We start from the raw sequence: 22,200 nt of genomic DNA, 5'->3' as shown, positions 1-22,200 counted from the left end.
GGGGCGGGCGCGGGGCGGGGAGAGGGCGGGCCGGCGGGGCCGAGCGCGGCGGGCGGGCGGGCGGGCGGGCGGCCGGCCCAGCGCAGCCGCGCAGCCAGCGCATCCCGAGGAGCGAGCCGGCGGCCGCGCACGAGCTCCGGGCCCGGCGGCGCGCGAGGCCCGCCCGAGCAGCGCCCGCCGCGGCCTCCAGCCCGGCCCCGGCCGGCCGGTCCGCGGGGATGCGGAGCAGCGGGCGCCGGAGGCCGCGGCCCGGCTAGGCCCGCGCTCTCGCCGGACGCGGCGCCCGGTGAGTCCCCGCCCGCCCGCCGCCCGCCGCCGGGGCCCGGATTTCCTCCCCGCGGCCGGGCCGCTTTGTTCGCGGCCGCCCGGGCCGGGGCGCGGGCCGCGCGCGGCCGGAATGGAGGCGCGGGAGCAGGAAGTGGCCGAGAGAGGCCTGGGCGGGGAAGGCGCGGGCCGGGCGGGCGGCGGGCCGGCGGGCCTCCGGCCCCAGCCTCCCGCATGACCTTGGGGAAGCGGCTCCGGCGGGCGAGGCCCGGGCCGGGGCGGAGGGGTGCGGCCGCTCGCCGGGGTCCGTGGCCGGGGGTCCGTGGCGGCCGAGGGCTCCCCGGGCGCCCGGCCAGCGGGGTCCCGGCGCACACTAGGTGCTCGGGGGCCCGGGGAAAAGACTCGACCCGGCTCTCGTTCAAGTTTGTGGGTGGGCCCTTGGAAGGGACTTCATTTTCCCATGGACAAAAAGTTGTCCGTGGTGGCTGGGTGCCTAGGCCCTCCCACAAAGGACTACAGCCTTCCTGGGCCCTGAGACTGGTTCTGGAGCTGGGTGGGTTCGCGAGTGCTGCCCACCCATCCCCGAGGCTGGGGCTCCTGCCCCCGGTTGGGGGGATCCCGGGGCAGCTGGTGAACTTGGTGGGTGGGATTGGGTCCTGGCAGTGCTGGTGGACAGAGCTGGGGTTGTGGGCTTGTGCTCTGGGGCCAGAGATGCCCCCCCGGCGGTCACCCCTGGCCCCCTCCCACCTTGCTCAGGCCACTCCTAGCTGCCCTGGGCCTCTGTTTCAAATGAAGAGTGGGGTGCACTGGTGGGGCTTCGTCCCCTGCCCCCTAGCTGAACATCTAGTGTATAAACTGGTGTTTTGGAGGCCGAGGGAGGGGGCCTTTCGGAGCAGAGATTATTATTTTTTGGAAGGTCGTGACTTGAACAGTCATAGCAGTAACTCACCTTCGTGGTGAAGGCACTCCCAGGACGGAAGCGCAGAAGCAGAGGTCCCCTCGAGCCGCCCGTCCCGGGGGGAGGCAGCCCCGGCCCCGGCGGTGTGCACCTTTCTGCGCACAGGCACACCGCCCTGTGTGTGCGCGCAGACAGATTTTTACACGCGGGGCTCTCCACAGCTGTTTGGCCCTGTCAGCAGCAGACCCATTCAGCCCCGTGGGGGGGGGGCCCACCCGTGCAGAGGTCTTTGAGTCCAGCCCTCTGCCTCCAGGCCACGCCCACTCGAGTGTCACCAGAGCCCCCTGTGCGAGCCAGGCTGGCTCTGAGTCCAGGCCCTGGTGGTCCCTCCTCCAGTCTTCCTTGCCACGCCTGCCTGTGGGCCCGCTGACGGGGGTCAGACACAAAGCAGAGCGTGGGTCCTCCTGCCCTTCTAGGTTTAGCCCAGGATGGACAGTGCACAGCGGCTTTCTCCAGGAGCCCAGGAAGGTGGGCTGTGGGAGATGCGTGCAGGGAGTGTGTGTAGGAAGAGTGTATATGTAGGTATATACCATGTTGGAGATACTTAGGGGTGTCTGCCCAGCTTGAGGGTCCCAGAGAGGAGTCTTTCCAGGCCTACCCTCCTGAGTGCCCAACTGGAAGGGTAGCGGAGGACTGCTTGTGGGGAGAATGCTGTTTCCCAGAATGCTCAGAACCAGTGATGTGGGCAGTGGGTTTTGAGGGGTGCCTAGGAGTTCATCCAACAGGGGAGCAGAGGGGTGGGCCACACAGGATCAATGGCCAAAGTGTCTGCTCACGAGGAGGCTGCTGGTGGGCCTCCGAAGGGCTGGTGCCGGGCCTCCGTGTTTGCACAGTCCCCCCATCCCTGGTTTGTTGCCTCCTGAATGCTGTAATTATGGGTCTGTAACCACCCTGGACTGGGTGCTCCTCGCAGACAGGACTCGTCTGAACCTCTCTTTGTCCCCAGTGCCCAGTGCTGAGCCTGGCAAAACCAGAGATGCCTGGTCCATGTTGGCCGAATGAATGAACTGGTTCAGGCCGGCGGGGCACTGAGGTTTAGGGGGGGCCTGGGGTTTCTCTGGGGTGGGTTTGTGAGGGGTCGTGTGTTGCCCTGGAGGGCTCCAGTTCGTCTGCAGCAGCCGCCTGCCTGCCTGGCCCTGCCTTCATGCTGGAACTCCTCTGCTTCCCAGTCTGGGACGGAGAGGAGGAGGCCTGGGTCCTTCTCGGGAACGCCCACCTTGGGGCAGGAGCACCATGGACGGGGAGACCTGGGTGCCCTCGCCAGGGGACTGCGGAGGCCAGGAGGTGTGGGCCGAAGCAGTCAGGGGGACTGCCTGGAAGAGAGGGCTTCTGCTGGGTTGGCAGGTTAGGGAGGCTGGGATATACCATGCGGGGCCTTTTGGGGACAGGGGTCATTTGTACAGAGGTCGGGGGAGGTGGGAATGGTCAGAGACGGGGACAGTGAGCTCTGAGGGCTTTGGGGTCCGGGAGGGGTGGTGGCGGGGGGGCTTACAGCCTGGGGGCAGGGCAGGCCTGGCCCTGGGAGCCGTGTGAGTGACTTGGGATCTGGAGCCGGGGTGGGAAGGCCATGTGTGGGGAGGCGGCAGCTCTGAAGGCTGAGGGGGACGGGCCACGTGGGAAGATGCGCCTGAGCTGAGACCCTGGGCGCCACGGGCCTCTTCGGTTCCCCTGAGGAGTGTTCCCCGGGCCCAGCGCAGCCTCACACCTCCCTTTGCTTCCTACAGAGGCTGTCGGCGGCCCGCTGGGTGCGGGGTGGACCCCGCCGAGAGGCGCGAGAGTGAGGTCTGGGCCGCGTTGGCCCGCGGGAGCCACAGCAGCATGGACGACGTGGCCGTCGTGAAGGAGGGCTGGCTGCACAAGCGAGGTCAGTGCCCGCGGGCCGGCCCGGCTCAGGGCCCCGAGTTGGGCCCGTGGCTCCTCAGGGGCTGGAGGCGGTGTGGGCTGTGGCTGCTGGACCAGCAGGGCCTCCCTGAACCCTGGGAGCAGCCCAGGGGCACGTCCGGGGCCCGACATCCCTGCGGCCTGGGGGACACAAGCCCCCGCGGGGCCTCCTGGCTGGGAACGTGCACCCCAGGCCGGTGTGCAGCCCGTGGAGCTGCCGCCTGGCCCAGGCTGCGGGCGGGGAGAACCACCCGCTTTCCTGGAAGGCAGCAAGGACTGGGGCCTGTCCAAAGCCTGGCGCGCTGGCGGCCCAGGGCACTGCCCGAGGGCTCCTGAGGGCAGGGCAGGGCTGGTGGGCCTGGCCCGGGGCCAGTCCCGGCTGGGCTGTGGGCAGGAGGGGGCTCCGCACTGCCCGGGGCCCGGCGTGCGGCAGGCTCACGCTGGTGCTGCCAGGCCCTGGCCCCTGCCCGGCCTGCCCCCTGCTCGCCCATGTGCCCAGGGAGGGGCTCTCGGGGAGCTGGTGGGATGGGAGCTTGTCCCGGGCCCCTCGCCTCGCGGCCCTGCCGCCTCGCTGCCTCCTGTCCCATAGAGGCCGGACAGGCCCGGGGGGCAGGACAGGCCTGGGGTCGAGGTGTCCGAGGCGTTCAGGCAGGGCGTGCTCTCCTGCTCCAGGTCGGGGGCTGGTTAGTCACCACCTGCTCCCCCAACTTCCCCTTCCTGCAGACCGGCTCCAGCTCTGGCCGCCCCACACCAGCTAGCCGCTAGCCCCCACTCCTCATGCATGCCCTCCAGGGACGGTGTCCCCTCTCCACCTCAGGACCCCGCAGGACACTGGGAGGGGACCTCAGGCACAGGTGGGCAGTTGGGGAGCTGCAGCGAGAGTGGGTGTTCTGGGACGCTCAGGAGCCGCCCAGCGGAGCAGGCTGGGAAGCTCGGGAGAGGTGGAGATGAGACCCCAGGCGCAGCAGGGGCGCGAAGCAGGGGTCACGGATGTGGTCAGTGTGAGCTTTCAGAGCTCGCTCCAGCAGCGGTCAGGGGCACAGTGCTCGGCCTCTAGACGGAGGTGGGGCAGCTGCAGGGGCCTGTGGTCCGTGGCCGGCCCCCCAGGGCTTCCTGCAGCGGCTGGCCCTCTGGGTCCCCTCCCCCAGCATTGACCCTTTCCTGGTCTCCCCGCCCCCCCATCCCTGCCAGGTCCCGCCCTGTCTCCTCACCCCGTCGCCCTCTTTGGGGTCAGGCCTGAGCCTGCCTGGGTCTCTGCCGTCCCCTCTGCGCCTCGCGGAAGCGCAGGCACACACTGGGGTCCAGGGCCTCTGAGCCCTTGACAAGCGTTGGTCGACTGGCTGACCAGGGACTGACCTGGGAGATGCCTGGGGCTTGGGGCTGCCGGGGCCCCCAGCCCAGCTCCTGGGGTGTCCACTGGCCAGCCCGGTTTGGGTGGAAGCGCCCCTCTGACGCCTGGGTGAGTCTGAGTGGGCCACTCGGGGTGTGTGCCTTCTGGAGGGGCGGGGGCATCCAGGCAGCGCCCCATCGCCATGCCCTTCTCCACGGGCAAGTGTGTTGCGTCCTCAGGCCTTTGTGTCCCCGTCTGTGCGGTGGGAGCAGTCGGGGGCGGGCCCCCGGACCCTGGGCGGAGCGCAGCGAGCCTCAGGCCTGACAGAGGTCCTGCGTCTGCGCTGCCTCTGGCTCTCATGCCCGCTGGGTGGTGTGCGGCGTGGCAGAGGTCCTGCGTCTGCCCTGCCTCTGGCTCTCATGCCCGCTGGGTGGTGTGCGGCGTGGCGGGGCACGCTGGCCCCTGTGGCCTAGGAGGGGCCGTGCCGCGCGCAGGGGGTGCCCGGGTCCTCGCCCACGGCCCCCCCGGGGACCCTGGTGTCACTACCAGCTTGTTCGCTACATCTGTGCGTCTTCCACAAATCTGTTCTTCCCCGAAGTGTGGGCTCTTCCTGTGTGCTGCGCTTTGAGGTGAAAGGGCAAAAGGGGCAGAGGTCACAGCCGGGATCGGGGGATCCAGAGTGACCCCGATTCGGGGCTGGAGGGCTGTGGTGGTGCCATTTCTTGGGCTGCGGGGGGGACTTGTGTTTCCGTCCTGGGGGTCCGCAGGTGGGTGGCTGTGTGCGCCCAGCCCCTCAAAGTGGGCGGGAGGGGTCGGTGTGAGCCGCTCCTGTGTGCCCCCCCACTGCCCTGCGCCCACCTCTCAGGACTGGCTGGAGGAGGACGTCAAGGCCCCCCGTGTGGTGGCTCTGGGTGGAGTGGGGGCCCGGGCCGGGAGTGGGCAGGGGGCTCCACCTTCCCCTCCCCACCCCCACTGCCAGGGGTCTGATTCTGAGTTGGAGGGGGGGTTCTGACTGTCCTCCAGCTCCTCACGGACCCCCGAGTGCCCCCACGGTGCCTCTTGTTATGGAGGTCAGGGGGCTGCTGTGGGCCCGTGGGCAAAGGGCAAAGGCACTTTAGGAGCCAGCAGGTGTCGGCCTGAGAGCTGAAGGGCAGGCAGCGAGGGTCTGTGTAGGACAGATCCCCGGGCCCGGCTCCTGCCCCCGTCCTTCAGGGGCTGCACCGCCGACTTGTGTGCTCTGGCTCGGAGCAGCCGACCGGGCAGGGGAGAACCTGCCTGGCAGCCAGGGTCCGCCCCACCCTGCGGCACCCAGGTGCGGCCTCCAGGCCTCCGGGTCCCCAGGCGTCCTGGGGAGCCTGCGGCCAAGCTGCTAGAGGCTGGGAAGGACAAGGGTTGGGCCAAGTGGGGCTGCAGGGACCGTGGGCAGAGCTCCTGCGAGACAGCTGCATGTCCTGAGTACGAGTGGATGTCCCAGAGGCCGGCGGCCTCCCTGAGCAACGCGGGATGCCACGAGTGGTGGGCAGACACGCCCCGCCGTGGGAGGCCGCCCCGCGTGGCGGGCGTCTGCCTCTCAGCTCCAGCCGAGGCGCTGGGGAACTGGGCTCAGGGAGGCTCACGGAGGCCGCTTTGCAAAGATTTGGCCTTTTATGTGTGCTCTCTGACTTTTGAAGGTGGACAGCTTGAAAAACCAGCCCTCCTCCAGGAGGCAGGGCTGCTTGGACTTGGCCTGCAGTCCAGCAGGAGCCCCCACGCCGCGGCCTGGCAGGCAGGGGCCCAGAGGCGGGCAGAGAGCCGGCCTGGGGGCACGGGGTTCACTGCCTGGGAGCCTTCCTGGGTCTGGCCCCCACTCCCCCAGTGAGGTCCACCTGGCGAGGCCCTGTGTTCCTCGGGCTCGGGGCAGGGGGCAGGGGGCAGGGTCTGGTCCTGGTCCTAGGGGCGCCTCAGGCCTGCCTCTGTCCCGACCCTAGCCAGTGGCTGGCCCAGACCTTTCCCTGGTCCAGGCTCTTGCCAGCTCACTGAGCTGCTCCCAGGCCTCCTGGTGGGGAGTGGGCTTCTGGGCCGTGCTGGCCCCTCCCCTGCCTCCACCTCAGTCCTGGCCGGTTCCTGCTTCTGGCCGCCACCCTGGGCTTCACCTGCTCCCTCCACTGGTCCCGGGAGATGGTCGTCCCACCTGCTGTCAGCCTCCCACCCACCGCAGGCCTGACTCCCCCCCCACAGGGTGGGGCCGTGCGGGTGAGCCTGGCTCTCCTCGAGGAGGCCGAGGTTCTGCTGGCCAGAACACGGGGCTTGTGGGACCCGCAGGGGAGGGGGCTGCCCCCTGTGCTGTGCGCCCCGGGCCCGGCTGAGCTGAGACCCCGGGCTCCAGTGTCTGGCCCGGCGAGGCGCGCCCAGCTTCCCTCCGCATCTCGCCACGGGGGCCATCTCGCCACGGGGTCCGTGGCTTTGGCCCTGGTGGTCCCCTTGGGCCGCACGGAGCAGACAGCCAACCCCAAGGGTGGGAGCTGGTGCCTGGGGGCGGGCTGTTCGGGGGGGGCACCTCCAGCCCACGGGTGGTGGCGACCTGGGGCCCGTGGCGTGTGGCTGAGGCTGAGGCCCGCGGGCCGGTGTGGGGCCGAGTTTCCTGTTTTGTGAGCAGGCTGAATTTTCCCTTCAAAACAAACAACAAAAGAGGAAGCTTGGGCGTCCTTGCGCTGGGGGTGAGGGGTCATCCCCGCCCCCGCCCCGGGTCCCCAGACTCAGACGCTGCCCCTGTCTGCTTCCTGGCCCCATGCTGGCGGGCGGGGAGGGCCCTGGCCCCTGGGAGCTCAGCAAGCGCCCCTACAGGGGCGGGGAGGGCGTCCCACCCGCCGTGGTCCTCTGGGGCAGCCTGGGCCGGGTCGCGTCAGGCCAGTTCCTAGAAGTGCAGTGGGGGTGCGGGCGTCCCCCCTGGCCAGGCTCGTGGCCCGCAGCTGCCCCGGGGGCCTCGCGTGACTGCTCCCACGGGGTGGGTGCCCTTGGCGTCTGCCCGTGCACCCCCGTTCAGGTCCCTGGCCCAGACCTGGCCCCCTCTGGCCACTTGGCAGAGGGCCCCGGCTCCGGCCTGTGTGCGCCCCACGCAGCATGCTCCCCCTGCTTTCTCGTCTGCGTCACGCGGCTCCCTAACCGTCAGAAATAACGCACTCCTGTCTCAGGAATGTTGGAATTGATGGGGGTGCTGGTTACGTGTGCTGTTGCTCCTGCCAACCTTGGGGCTGAGGGCCCTGGGGCGCTGGGTGTGTGCCCAGGACCAAGCCCCCTGAGCCCGGGGCTTTGCCTGCGGGGCCTGCCTGCCCCCGGGCCTCAGCGGGATCCACAGGGTCAGGGGCCCCGTACCAGGCTGACCTCGAGGAGCCCTTTGGCCGAGAGGATGTGCTGCTCCGCCCCGGGCTGGGGTGCAGGATGCCTGGCGAACCTGAATGGGGGGCTCTGAGGAACTTGGAGGGGATGGGGCCAGGGTGGGTGTGGCTGGGAGTGCGAGGAGGCAGGGCCGGGCGTGGGGAGGATGCAGCCTGCTGGTCACAGGGTGGGCCGCCGGGAGAGGGGGCCGCTGTGACGGGCTCCACATTGGGGAGTGGGCAGCTGGGCAGCGGGGGGCCCCGACAGTCCCGAGGTCCCTGACCCCTCTGCCATGTGGGTGGTGTTCTGTCCTGGGGGGATGTTGGTGCTCGGAGCCCCTTGGCCGCGGGGAGGCTGGGCTTGCTTGGATGCCCACTCTGAGCGTCTGGGCTGGCGGGCGGGGGGCGTGGGCACAGGGCAGGCCCCGCTGCCCCCACCGGCCCCCTGGGAGCCGGTGCCACCCGTCTGCTCACTCCCCTGCCTGTGCGCATCTCCTCTGCCCTGCCCCGCGGGGCCTGGCACCTTCCTGGGTTTGGTTGGGTCCGTCCTGGGCTCTTGGCACAGGGCTGAGAGGTATGTCCCTAGGGGAATGTTGTGGCAACCCAGCACGTGCGTGCATGTGACCTTGGGCAGCCCTGCCCGAGGGCCAGGGCCTGTGACCCAGAGGCCAGCAGCGGAGGGAGGAAGCCTTGGACTTACAGGCCTGTGGGCTGCCCCTCCACCTCCTGTCCCGAAAGCGCGGGCCCCCAGACGCCCCTGCGGCAGCGAGGCTGGGCGCCCACGCAGGCCCAGGGCGGCAGATGAGGCCCGGCAGGCAGCCGCAGGGAGAACGCGTTGGGTCCGTGGTGGCGCCTGGGCAGTGGGGATGCGGCCGTTCAGCAGGCGAGGTTTCTGAGTGAAGGGTGATTGAGTGAGGGGCATCCAGCCGCTGGGGGCAGGGAGACAAGAGGCAGGGCGGTGGGTTGGGCAGGAGGCCCCGTGTCCTGGGGACAGGACCCGGGACGGAGCCAGGGGGGCAGCTCCGAGGCGGTGAGGGGGCGCCCTGGGGCCCAGTGCCAGCCGGATGCGCGCGGGGTCAGGGCAGCCGCTTTCTCTAGCCGGTGCAGCGGATGGCGTGTGGCGCCCAGGGCGGAGGCGGGGTTTTCAGAGAGGGTGGCCAGGCCGGTGGGCGTCCAGGCCGGGCGGGCGTGCAGGCAGGGCAGTGGTGGGTCGTGATTGGCCAGAGGCCTGGTGCTGCCCTGGGGCAGTGGGAAGCGGGAGGGCAGCCCCTGGGGCCTTCTGCTCTGCCTCGGTGGGAGTTCCAGCGTGCCCCGAGTGCACCCCTGCCTGCCACCCCGCCTGCCCGCGCTCCCCTGCAGTCTATGCGGCTTGGGCCCTCCTTGCTTGATGTTAGAACCAGAGACCTCACAGCTGCTCAGTCTCTCCAGAAGTAGGCCCGGCCTGGCAGCGGGACCTCGACTCTGGCCCCCAGCCGCCTCTCTGGGACCTCGAGAGCCCCTGCCTTGGGCCTTGGATTCCCCAGGGAGCGGCTGGTCATGACGCTCCACCTTCTGTGCCTGCGGGCTGCCGGGGACGGCTCAGGGCCCATGTGGGGGCGCACCCCTCCCCTCCATCACCTCCACTGGGCTGGGCCTGGACGCCCATCCTCTCCGCTCCTCCGAACTGCCCGTTGTGCCCCCAGGAGGACCTCATGAGTGCCGCGTCCCCAGGAGCAAGGAGCTGGCGGTGTGGTTTGCACGGCAGACCCGGGCTCTGGTGGGGGGGGGGGCTGTGCCCACTCCCAGGCACTGGCTCTCGGCGTGTGCTGACCGTCCGGGGCCGAGTGTCCTGCTGGTGGGATGGGGCCTGCGGACGTGGGGACGCGGCCGGCTGCGGGCCTGCTGGCTGGGGCATGCGGTGGCTGTCAGTGGCCGATGGGTGTGGTATGGGGGCCCCGTGCGGGAAGTGCCGTCAGCTGGCGCCCGCTCCCTGGGCCTGCTGGGGCTTGCTCCGCTCTGGAGGAGCAGTGCGGTGCTGCCTGGCCCCCTGCCAGGCTGCCTGCCACCCACCAACGCGGTGGCAGTGCGCTCATCCAGCACTTTCCCCGAGAGCTGGGGACTCAGGACCGGCTCGGGCCCGTGCGGTGGGCTCAGGGTGGGGCTTGGAGGGGCCAGACCCCCGGCAGGGGAGGGTGTGCCCGTGGCAGGCCCGGATTCAGGGAGCCTGCGTGCTGCTTCCTCGGGGCCCACAGCTTGGGTCTCGGCCTCTGGGTCTCCTGCCCGCTGGGACCCGTGCTGGGACCTGTGCTGGGGGGTGTTGGGGGGCTGGCCGTCAGCCTGCGTTCGTCCTGTCCCCGAGCTGGTCCCCAGCCCGGCTGTGGGAGGCCAGCGATGCTGGAGAGGAATCCCCTCCTTCCTCGGGAGTCCTGTAGCCGCTTCCTGGAGACGAGCTGGCGTGGTGGAAGAGCCCCGCTGGCAGACCGTCCACGGGGATGAGGAGGGGCCCCTGGGGGCAGGAGAGGAGGGCGTCCCGCCCTGGGCTTCCCCATCTGTCCCCAGCACGGGCTGTGGGTGCCTGTCCTGCCGTCCCCCCGTTGTCGGCCCCCAAGTGTTACGGCCAAGCGCACAGCACGGCGTGGCCAGACCCTGGGCCGGCGGCCCTCCCCGCGCCCTGTCTGTGCTGAGCTCATTCCCATGCAGGCCACAGCCCAGGTCGCAGCTGGCGGCCCCCGAGTGGCTGCCTGGCTGGACGTCTGCAGGCGGGAGCGTCCCAGAGACTGAAGAACGGGGTCTGTGTCTCCGAGCCCCAGCCCTGGCCTCCTCCCGCCATCCCCGCGCCGCAGCACGGCTACTGCCTCTCCGCCGGGGGCCCGAGGCGGGTGTGGCCCCCCTCTAGTGCCCCAGGTGCAGAGCTGTCGGGGGACCCAGCAGGCCTCACGGGCCTGTCCACGTTGAGTGCCTGCCCCGGCTTCTCTTGGCCTGCGCTCCCCCCACCCCCACCTGCCCAGGTCGGGTCCCCAGAGCCTGTGTGGCCCTGGCACTGGGCTCGTGGGCACGCGGTGGGCTCGTGGGGGTGCGGCGGGCTCGTGGGGGCGCGGTGGGCTCGTGGGGGCGCGGTGGGTGGGGTCCGCAGCTGGGGATGGCAGGGTCTGAGGCCTGGGCCGGGGCGTGGGGGGGCTCCTGCTGGCAGCCCGCGTGGGGCGCGGCGCTGGGGGCCCACGCTGGGCGCGGTGGGGGCGGCAGCATTTGGTGAATGAAGATGGATCTGGGGGCTGCTCGGGTGCGGCGCGCATCGCTCTCCCAGCACACTTAGCGTCCCGGGGAGCGGCAGCTGGCGGGACGGGAGGCTCTCCATCAGGGGCCGACAGCTCCAGACTGGCGCGCAGGCGGGTGGGGCGAGTGGCGGGCGGCGGGCGGCCCCCAGCCAGCTCTGCCCCCCACCCCCACTCTCCTCCCCCAGTGCTGGCACAGGCCGTTGAGGGATCCCCAGCCCTGGGACAGGAAGTGCCGTGCTAGCCACCTCCCCTGGGGGGTCTCAGGACTGGGTGGGGACCCTGCTAAAAGCTGCTGGGGTGGGGGCAGGTCACTGGTCGCCTCCTGGGCCCTCCTGGGTGGGTCAGTAGTGTCTGGGCCTGGTGGAGACCCCTGCCTGCGATCCCTGGGGGATGGCGGGAAGTTCCTGGATGCCCCTCGCATCCCCCAGAGGCCCCAGGGGCCCCAGATGGGAGTGGGCCAGGGCGGAGGAGCGGGCGAGGGGAAGGGGTCTGGGCCCTGCTCGGCCTCCAGGTGGCCGCGTCCAGGAAAGCCCGGCCCCTCCCCTCCACCGCCCAGTGGCCCTCTGCTGAAGTGGGCGCCTAATTAGTAAGTCCTCTGCTGCCGTTCAAACTCCTTGCTCGGCAAAATGGAAACGAAACGTTTTTTCTTGGTGTCAGTATGAAAAATGGCAGTCGCTGGGACGTCACGGAGGACATCTGCTCTGGTTCTCTGGCGCGTGTACGGCTGATACTGCAGAACTTGGGGGGAAACTTTCTTGGGGACCTGGGTGACCCGTGGGTGGGACAGGGTCTTCCAGGCCTGGCTTCACAACTGTGAGCTGGGCGCCCCCCCCGGACGGCAGGAGGGTCATCACGTGGGCAGGAGCTTCTGCTCTGAGTGCCCACCCTGGGGACCTGCTGAGGGTGGGCTCGCGTCTGCCAGGCGAGTCTGGGCGTCTCACTCTCGAGTGTGGCGCTAGCTGCTCGGCGCTGGATGCCAGGTTCCTGGAGGGCCCTTAGGACTGGGCCAGCCTTCATCAGGTCCAGGCGCCCACCTGACCCCCTTTCCAACACAGGCTGGGGTGGGCTCTTCGTCAGAGGTGGGTGCTTTCCCACAGCAAGCCCCGCCTGCCCACCCGGCCTCCACCCCGGGGGAATCGGGGTCCGTGCCTGACCTGGCCCAACCCTCGACCTGGGGATGAGGGTGTGCGGGCCCGGCGCATGGCCCAGAGGCTCAGCCTCATACCTGCCTGCCCTTCACCCTGGGTGATCGGGGTCTGCCTGGCCTGACCCTCGACCTGGGGACGAGGGTGTGTGGGCCCGGCGCGTGGCCCAGCGGCCCAGCCTCACGCCCCCTCGCCGCGTCCGCAGGGGAGTACATCAAGACCTGGCGGCCCCGTTACTTCCTCCTGAAGAATGATGGCACCTTCATCGGCTACAAGGAGCGGCCGCAGGACCTGGAGCAGCGCGAGTCGCCCCTCAACAACTTCTCTGTGGCCCGTAAGCGCGTGGTGGCCGCGGGCGGGTGTCCCTGCGCGTCTGCAGCCCCTCGTGGGCCCCCCGGCCTCTGCATCAGGCTGGCAGCCCTCGGGGACTGTTAGTGGCTGGTTTTGGCTGCTCGGGTCTCTGAGCCGAGGCCCTAGGCTGTTGGGGGCAGAGTGCTACCCTCGGAGGCACTGACGGGCCCCCAGGGCTTCTCCCCAAGGCTCGGGCCCAAGGCATGCTGGAGTGCACCGGCTTCAGGGGCCTGTCTTCCCGGCACAGGTTCTCAGAGGCCCCGGCCCCTCGGGGGCGCGTATGCCCTCCTCAGCGGGGTGCAGGCTGGGTGGGTATGGCAGTGCCGCCGGGGGCATCTCAGGAGGCTCAACGGATGGGCGCATTTTTTCTAAAGCAGGTGCTGCTGTGGCCTCATGCACCTGCAGGGGGGCGGCAGGTATGACCGCCCGAGGCGGGGGCACTGAGGTGTGAGGATGGGGTGCCCGGCGGGGCCTCCAGCCTGGGTGCCGTGCCCAGGGCTGGCCCGGGACACAGGCCTGGGGGTGGGGGAGTGATGGCTTGTTTACTGGCAGGCCGCGGGGCCCGCCCACCTGCTGCTGGGGCACAGAATGCAGGCCCGGCCCCACCCGGCTCCTCGTAAGCCCCCTGCCCTCCCTGCCGTGAGCCCTGCGAGCCCGGGGCCGCCAGCTCCCCCACCCCGCGTCAGACCAGGGCTGTGGTGCAGGGTGTGGGGGTGGGTAGCACCATGGTCCATCCCCCAGCCTCGGCGCCTGCAGATGCCTGGGTGGGCCGGCCTGGTCCCTGGGCTGTCCGTGCTGCAGGGAGGCCCAGCCAGCCCACCCCACCCCAGGGCTTCCAGCAGAGGGAGCAGAGGCCCTGACCCCGACCAGGCCCTGGCTGGGGGCTCCCTGGGGTGCTTTACCAGGGACTGGCTCCTGTGAGCCCTGAACCCTCCTCCCAGGCTCCTCGGGTGTCAGCAGAGCAGCAGGTAGAACAGCGGCGGGGGGAGGCCCAGGAGGCAGGTCCCCTCCGGCAGCCCCGTGGCCGTGAGTCTGGGCTCCCCACGGGGCCCCCGGGGCTGGGCTGGGGGCTTTGGGCCTGGGAAGGATGCTCAGCTGGGCAGCTGCCACCTCGTGGGGGAGGAGGTTCCTCGGGAGTGTTGCCCAAACTCAGCGCAGGGGAGTGTGGGGGCTGTCAGGACACACATGGGAGGTGAGGACCACCCAGAGGGGCTTCCAGCAGCAGGTGGGGCAGGGGCTTGAGGCAGGCCTTAGGCCACAGGAGCAGGAGCAGAGCGGACAGGGAGGGCTGGGCGGCTCCGCAGGGGCCTCTGCGGCAGGGGCTGTTCACTGAGGAGGAATTGCCGGGGTGGGGGGCGAGAAGTCAGGCCCTGGATGGGCCTGGGTCCTGGGGACTCCTGGTGGTCTCCGGTGGGCAGAGTATGGAGGAGGGTATGCGGACCCCGAAGGCTGCCGCACAGATTTTCCTCCCTCTCCTGCCCCGGGTAGACGTGGGCCCCCAGCACCACTCCCCACCCCCACCACCCCGGAGACCCCCGCCCTGGTCCCCAGCCTGGCAGACCATTCCTTGCTTCCTTGCACTCGGCTGAGCCTGGCGGGGCCCCCGCGGTTGCCAGGGCCTAGACGCTGGAATGTCGGAGGCCCCTGCACTGGCCCCAGGCCCCTCCTGCCTCCACCGGCCGAGCTGGAACCCAGCCCCGCTCCGGGCCCTGGGCCCTCCCACAGCTCCTTCACTGCAGGTGTGCGCGTTTGGGGCACGTGTGCTCCAGGCGTGCGTGCGCTCCCAGGCCTGCCAGCCGGTCTCCGCTCCTGCGTGCACCGGGGTCGTGGGCAGCAGCGTGGAGAGGGTCAGCCCAGGCGGCCTCTGGGGTGGACGGGTGGCCTCTCCAGAGGATGAGTCATTGCCAGCCTCCATCCCGGGCCTGGCCCTGCGCTGAGATGGGGCCGGGAGCCCGCTGGTCCTCGTGTGGCTGGGGGGTGGGACGCTCCTGCTCGGGAAGCTGGGGAGCAGCTCTCCCAGAGGCCTCCTCCCCGCCAGCCCCTCCTCAGGCCCCCCAGGTCCCCCGTCCTCCTCCTGGCTGAGGACCATGTCCTGGGTGGCTGGGGAGCTCAGAGACCAGAGGACAGGCCTTGGAGATGGATCCGTCCAGTCGCAAACACCCCCTCAGGGGCACTGCCTAGCTCTCAGCAGGGCTCCAGCTGGAAGGGAGCTCTGGCCCCCTTTTACAGGGCGGGAGACTGAGGCTTGGAGAGGTCTGGCCTGCGGTGGGTGGGCCGGGATGCTGTGCAGACAGGTGCTGCCTGCCCTTAGAATGCCAGCTGATGAAGACGGAGCGGCCGCGGCCCAACACCTTCATCATCCGCTGCCTGCAGTGGACCACGGTCATCGAGCGCACGTTCCACGTGGAGACGCCCGAGGAGCGGTAGGGAGCGCAGGCGCCGCGGCCGGGGAGGCCCCGGGCCCCGGGCAGAGCTGGGGTCTCACCTGAGCATCCCGCAGGGAGGAGTGGACCACCGCCATCCAGACGGTGGCCGATGGGCTCAAGAGGCAGGAGGAGGAGACGATGGACTTCCGGTCGGGCTCACCCGGCGAGAACTCGGGGGCCGAGGAGATGGAGGTGTCGCTGGCCAGGCCCAAGCACCGCGTGGTGAGCCCCAGCCCTGCCCCACACCGCCCCTCCCAGCCCCTGCACGGAAGCGGGGGCGACGCGCCGGGCGCAGGGAGGCCTGGGAACGGCTCTCCCACCCCCCGGACCCCAGCGTTCCCAGTTGGGGCGCACAGCCCTGCAGTCTCCCTTGAGCCCCGGACCGCCAAGGACCATCCTCCCCCCGCCCGCTGCCCCAGCCTCACCGTCCTCGGCCCCGAGGCTGCCCGCGGAGACCCCGCCCCGCTCAGCGCTGCTGGGCCGCCGGCGGTCAGGTCAGCGTGCAGCCCCCTGATCCTGGCGCCTGCACGCTGCCCTCAGACCATGAATGAGTTTGAGTACCTGAAGCTGCTGGGCAAAGGCACCTTCGGGAAGGTGATCCTGGTGAAGGAGAAGGCCACAGGCCGCTACTACGCCATGAAGATCCTGAAGAAGGAGGTCATCGTGGCCAAAGTAGGGGCGGGGGGGGGCGGGGGGGCCGGGACTGGGGGGCGGGGCTGGGGGAGGGCCGGGGGTGGGGGGCGCGGGGGCTGGGGGGGGCGGGGGGCGCGGGGGCTGGGGGGGCGGGGGGGGTAGGGGGCCGGGGCGGGGGGCGGGGCTGGGGGAGGGCCGGGGGCGGGGGCGGGGGGCCGGGGGGCCGGGGGTGGGGGGCGCGGGGGCTGGGGGGGCGGGGGGGGGGCAGGGGGCCGGGGCGGGGGGCTGGGGGGCGGGGGGCTGGGGGGGGGGCGGGGGGCTGGGGGGGGCCGGGGGCGGTGGGCTGGGTGGGTGGCGGGGGTGGGGGGCGCGGGGGCTGGGGGGGTAGGGGGCCGGGGGCCGGGGGGCCGGGGCCGGGCAGGCGGCTCAGCAGTGCCCGTCTTCCAGGACGAGGTGGCCCACACGCTCACAGAGAACCGCGTTCTCCAGAACTCCCGGCACCCATTCCTGACGGTGAGCGCCCCCCCCCCCCCGTGCCCCTGGGGACCCCAGCCCGTCCTCCCTGCCAACCCAGCAGGCTCCGAGCTTGGACGATGGTGGGCGGGCCTGCGGGAGCGGCGTGGGGGTGCACAGAGCGGGCAGGGGCTCCCGGCTTCCCTCTGTCCTGCTGAGACCCCGGGAGGCTGCACTCCCCGCGCCCACCCTGCTGCTCCCGGCAGGCGCTCCCTGTCCTGGGGGAACTCGGCCCAGGAGGGATGTAAGGAAAACCCGAGCAGCAAGGCGTTGGCTGGACTTAGCCGCCAGGCCTGGCTGGCCGCGCTCCCAGGTCAGCAGTCAGGCGACCGGGTCAACCTCCAGAGTCTTGTCCCCGGGACCACTGTGCTCAGCACGGTGTCTGCTCTCCAGCGGACGCCTGGTCTAACGCGCGGGGAGAGCCGAGCAGCAGGCAGGCTCCTAGGATGTTTTCTCAGGAGAAGTGTGAGGCGTTAAGAGCAGACACTGTTTGTCCGCCCAGCCCAGAGTTATCATGACCGTGGCTTTGCCGCCTCCGCTTCATTTTGCCCCTTCCCCTCTGTCTGGCCAGAGGACTGTGAGGAGAAGGCCAGGCTTTGTCATGCCCTCCACTGGGTACCGGCCACCTCAAGTCCTGTAGGGATCCGGACTTGCTCTGCCTGGGGACGCTTGCCTCCCTCCGGCTCTCCCTGGGGATGGGGGATGGAGCAGGACGTGGGGGAGGGTCTCACGTCGGTATCTTCATGAGCTGGGGGCCATCCCATCAGTAGCAGTCTTTCTTTTGAAGTGAGGCTGCCTGTGGTTTGACGCGTGAGGGCAGTGGGTTGCATCCTGCAGGGGAGTCTCCACATGGTCACTGGACCTGCAGCTGCTGGTCCTCGGGCATGGCCTTTGGGGCAGCTGGGGGTCTCCTGCTCCACGGGGCAGACCCCCTGCCCAGCCAAGGGCCAGGTTCGAGCTCTGCTTCCCTCACAGGCCCTGAAGTACTCCTTCCAGACGCACGACCGCCTGTGCTTCGTCATGGAGTACGCCAACGGGGGCGAGGTAGGGCCCTGCCCCTGCGCTGCCCTCTCTGAGCCCCGGGTGCTGGGGGGTGGCCGCCCTCCCCACTCCCCGCCGGGTTAGGGTCTCTGCCCCGCGGCCCTGGCCGAGGCGGCTGGCCCGGCTCAGGCTTCTCGTCCCGCAGCTCTTCTTCCACCTGTCCCGGGAGCGGGTGTTTCCCGAGGACCGGGCCCGCTTCTACGGCGCCGAGATCGTGTCGGCCCTGGATTACCTGCACTCGGAGAAGAACGTGGTGTACAGGGACCTCAAGGTGGGCGGGGCCGGGGAAAGGCGTGGGGGAGGAGGGGGGTCGGGGAAAGGCGTGGGGGGAGGGGGCGGGGCGGGGCTGGGGAGGGGGGAGGGGAGCAGGGGTGGGGCGGGGACGCGGGGAGGAGACCTGGGGTGGGGCGGGGCCGGGAGGGCAGTCGGGGCGGGGCCGGGGCGGCGGGAGCGGGGAGGGTATGGGCGGAGGCCGGGCCGGGCCGGGCGGGGAGCAGGGGTGCCAGGTGGCCGGGAGGCGGGCTGAGCTGGAGGCCAACTCCTGCAGCTCGAGAACCTCATGCTGGACAAGGACGGGCACATCAAGATCACCGACTTTGGACTGTGCAAGGAGGGCATCAAGGACGGCGCCACCATGAAGACTTTCTGCGGGACCCCCGAGTACCTGGCCCCCGAGGTGCGCACAGCCGCACCCTCGTCCCCGGGCCCCGCCCCCCCCTCCCGCCCTCCAGGCCCTCACGTGCCCTGCGCCCTCTGAGCCCGTGCCCTGCACCCCCAGGTGCTGGAAGACAACGACTATGGCCGGGCGGTGGACTGGTGGGGGCTGGGCGTGGTCATGTACGAGATGATGTGCGGCCGCCTGCCCTTCTACAACCAGGACCACGAGAAGCTTTTCGAGCTCATCCTCATGGAGGAGATCCGCTTCCCGCGCACACTCAGCCCGGAGGCCAAGTCCTTGCTCTCGGGGCTGCTCAAGAAGGACCCCAAGCAGCGGTGAGCCCTGCCCCGAGCCGCCCTCCACCTACCTGTCCCCTGACACCCCCAGGAAATGCCCAGCAGGCTTTGCTGGTGGCTGTGTGTGATGTCCTTGGCCTGGGCTGGCCCAGGCAGGGTGGCCCCTCATACCTGGTCAGGAAGACCCCACCCGGCTGGCAGCTCCTGCCCACCTAGCGCCCTGCACTGGCTAGACTTTGCCATGGAAGGGGCTGCTCTTGTTATTTGCTGCCTGGCAGCCAGCCTCAGCCTGAGCCGGGCCCTGGGCCCAGCAGGCACGACCGGTCACCCTGGCTTCCGTTTGCCCCCCAGGCTTGGTGGGGGCTCTGAGGACGCCAAGGAGATCATGCAGCACCGATTCTTCAGCAGCATCGTGTGGCAGGACGTGTATGAGAAGAAGGTGCGTGGGGCTGCGCCCCGGGCAGCACGCCCGCTGCCCTGCGCCTGCTCATCCCCGAGCCCCGCCTGCTCACCCCGCACGTCTCACACCAGCACCTGCTCACACCTCTCACACCTGCTCACACCCCCGCCTGCTCACCCCCACTCACATCTCACACCAGCACCTGCTCACACCCGACCCCTGCCTGCTCACCCCCACTCACATCTCACACCAACACCTGCTCACACCCGACCCCTGCCTGCTCACCCCCACTCACATCTCACACCAACACCTGCTCACACCTCTCACACCTGCTCACCCCCACTCACATCTCACACCAACACCTGCTCATACCTCTCACACCTGCTCACACCCCCGCCTGCTCACCCCCACTCACATCTCACACCAGCACCTGCTCACACCCGACCCCTGCCTGCTCACCCCCACTCACATCTCACACCAACACCTGCTCACACCTCTCACACCTGCTCACCCCCACTCACATCTCACACCAACACCTGCTCATACCTCTCACACCTGCTCACACCCCCGCCTGCTCACCCCCACTCACATCTCACACCAGCACCTGCTCACACCCGACCCCTGCCTGCTCACCCCCACTCACATCTCACACCAACACCTGCTCACACCTCTCACACCTGCTCACCCCCACTCACATCTCACACCAACACCTGCTCATACCTCTCACACCTGCTCACACCCCCGCCTGCTCACCCCCACTCACATCTCACACCAGCACCTGCTCACACCTCTCACACCTGCTCACCCCCACTCACATCTCACACCAACACCTGCTCATACCTCTCACACCTGCTCACACCCCCGCCTGCTCACCCCCACTCACATCTCACACCCCCACCAGCTCACGCCCCCACCAGCTCGCACCCCCGCCTGCTCGCGCCCCGTACATGTGAAGAGGCTTTCGAGGACTGAGGCAGCATGCTTCCTGCACATGTGGTTCTGTGCTTTTGGCCCTCTGTGGGACCCACAAGCTCCAGGCCCTGGCCCGTGCTGGCAGCGTGGCTGACAGACCCAGGAAGGTGGTCCCTAGGCTTGCTAGGTGTCTCTCCTCAAGCCCGCTTCCACCCTGTTGTCAGCGCACCCCTCCTCTGCAGGCTACACGCAGCCAGCTGGACCTCTGTCCCTGAGACGGGGCTCCCCGACTCTGCCCTTCTCCAGCCAGGGCCCTGCCCCAGGGCCTGCTGCCTCCTGGCCCTGCCTTTTGAGGGCTCTGGTGCCAGCCCTGACCCAAGACCCAGCCTGCTAGTTGCTGCTAGTTCCCAGGCAGACCTGACCCTGGGCCAGGGTGGAGCACATGGGGGTCCTTGCTTCCTCCCATGAGTCTGGCCCTTTGAAGCTGCCCTCGAGTCCTGGGTCATGGTGGGTCCTCTGCAGCCTGACGCTGCCTGGCCACTGATGACCAGGGGCGAGAGTGAGGTGGGCAGCCCTGCAGGTGGGTCCCTGAATGGCGAGGTCCCCTAGGGCACCCAGGCAGGGGAAGGCCTGGCCACAGGCTTGTCTTCTGGGTGGGGAGCCGTGTCTGGGTCCAGGTGTGCCGGGCAGTGGGAGCAAGGCCCGTAACCCACCCCCCGCCTCCTGCAGCTCAGCCCGCCCTTCAAGCCTCAGGTCACGTCTGAGACGGACACCAGGTATTTTGATGAGGAGTTCACAGCCCAGATGATCACCATTACGCCACCTGACCAAGGTGAGGGTGGCCCTCCCCGCCGACCCCTCAAGACAACAGAATTCTGTTCAGCATTTTACTGGGCGGCTCCCTCTCCTGTTAGGGGAGAAGGCACTGGCACCCTACTCCAGTACTCTTGGCTGGAAAATCCCATGGACGGAGAAGCCTGGCGGGCTGCAGTCCATGGCGTCGCTAAGTCAGACACGACTGAGCGACTTCCCTTTCCACTTTCCCTCTGCAGGGTGGGTGCCAGGGCCGCAGTCCCCTGGTCCCAGCATTGTGGGGGCGGGGGTCGCTGAAGCTTGCTGTGGAGTCTGGGGGGGAGCCCTCGGGGCCTGCCCCGGTCTCCGCAGTGCCTGGGAGCTGAGCCGCCCCTCCTGTCCGCAGACGACGGCATGGAGGGGGAGGACAGCGAGCGGAGGCCGCACTTCCCCCAGTTTTCCTACTCGGCCAGCGGCACGGCCTGAGGGGCCTGCTGGGCCGAGCTCAGGACACCGCCGCGGGCAGCCACGTGCTCCGGACGACGCGTCCCGAGGACTGGGAGGAAGCCTTGCACGGAGGATCTGTATTTAATGTTTTTTTATTTCTGGATGCGTTTGGGTGGAACCACGCCGTCCGCCAACACGGATGGGGAGGCGCCCCATGCCATGGGCAGGGCCGCCCGCACTGGGGGCAGAGTGCCCCTGGCCAGCCAGCTCGGGAGGAAGACGTCCTGCGGTTTCTCTTAATTTATTCATCCAGTTCTCCAGACGCTGCCTCTGCCTTTGGAACGATTAGATTCCTGTAGGAAAGCAAGGACTTCTGCAGCCACGGGCTCACCGGTCCGTGGGCCCTGCCCGTGGCCCCTCCGTCCGTCCGTCCGGCCAGCTGTCCCCAGCCGCCCCCACCTCCCCCGACCCCGCAGCCCCAGAGGCCATCTGGCTGTGGGGTGCTGGCCCAGCCCCCTCGCTCGGGGAGGGGCTGAGCAGAGGCTGCAGGAGGGCGGCCCCCACGATCAGGCTGGGCCAGGGCTGCGGTGAGATAGAGGGGTCGGGTGCCACCTGTCGCTGTCTGTGTGTACTGGGGTTTCTGATCTCAGGAGAAAGCCCTCCCTGCGCCCCTTTCCCACTGGGACCGGCTCCCCGATGGCTCCCCCGGTAGCACGTGTCCTTCTAGAAGCTTCACTCCCGCTGTCGCCCGGGCGCTGCCCGGCGCCCTCTGCAGGGGCCATCGCTGTGCCCTGTGTGCCTCCTGGCCAGACGCTGCGCTGCACCAAGGCGTTTTTTTATACTCAACTTTAGTATTTTTACTATTATGAAACTTTCCCTCCAAATTCTTCAATAAAAATTGCTTTTCAACTCTGGCTCGCCTTGCTGGGTGGCGGATGGAGGTGCATGTGGCTGACCTCCCGACAGGGCACACGTGGCCTTCCGGAGCCCGAGGCGGCCTGCCTGGAAGCCCGGGGACAACCTGAGATGGGGTCCCTCACCCGCCTCTGGCAGGATTCGCTGGGGAGTCGGAGGGAACGCCCTGGCTGCCCCTGTGCCCACGGCTTCACCCCAGCCCCACACCTTAAGCAGGCCACCCAGGCTGCACAGCTGTCTGCCCAGCAGCACCATCCATGCAGCAGGCCTGACCACCAGGATGGACCGGGACCCTGCAGGGCCCACTGCTGGCTAGGACAGACACTCCAGCCACCGGCAGGCCCTGGGACCTGAGAGGACCAGAGGGCAGCCTGCCAGGGGTCACGCAGCAAGCCCGGGACAGCTGGGAGGGGCCCAGCGGGATGGGCCTCGGGCGCCACCTGGTGGGTGCAGAGAGACGTTGCCGCGCAGCGCCGGCCTCCGGGCGGGCCATCAGCACCTGCAGGGAGGGGCGGGGCCTTGCCCTCCCCTCTAGTGGACTCCGCCGTCTCTTCTCCAGGCTCCGGGGCAGGGGACCCTGACAAGGCATTCCTTGGAGTGGGGTGGCTGCCCGCTTCTGCTGGACGGGGTG

The 22,200-nt window shown here is 69.7% G+C and overlaps 1 protein-coding gene across 3 annotated transcripts; it reads left to right on the top strand.

Moving 5' to 3' along the window:
• AKT1 (AKT serine/threonine kinase 1) lies at window positions 1-21,568 on the top strand. 3 transcript variants are annotated; one of them, XM_069559508.1, is made up of 14 exons: window positions 1-286; window positions 2,947-3,086; window positions 12,391-12,519; window positions 14,848-14,959; window positions 15,037-15,184; window positions 15,503-15,634; window positions 16,043-16,108; window positions 17,084-17,152; window positions 17,295-17,420; window positions 17,697-17,825; window positions 17,928-18,142; window positions 18,455-18,542; window positions 20,145-20,247; window positions 20,614-21,568. In XM_069559508.1, exons 2-14 carry the CDS (start codon window positions 3,041-3,043, stop codon window positions 20,691-20,693), a joined length of 1,443 nt encoding a protein of 480 aa, XP_069415609.1. In that variant the 5' UTR covers window positions 1-286; window positions 2,947-3,040; the 3' UTR covers window positions 20,694-21,568. The 3 variants fall into 3 exon arrangements, with proteins under 3 accessions (XP_069415609.1, XP_069415608.1, XP_069415611.1); XM_069559507.1 differs by lacking the exon at window positions 1-286 and adding an exon at window positions 1,063-2,566; XM_069559510.1 differs by lacking the exon at window positions 1-286 and adding an exon at window positions 1,644-1,690.
• The last annotated feature ends 632 nt before the right edge of the window (window positions 21,569-22,200 follow it).

This window comes from Ovis canadensis, chromosome 18, assembly GCF_042477335.2.
Source record: "Ovis canadensis isolate MfBH-ARS-UI-01 breed Bighorn chromosome 18, ARS-UI_OviCan_v2, whole genome shotgun sequence".
Classification (NCBI taxonomy): Eukaryota; Metazoa; Chordata; class Mammalia; order Artiodactyla; family Bovidae; genus Ovis; species Ovis canadensis.
This window is presented reverse-complemented; position numbering and strand designations above follow the sequence as displayed.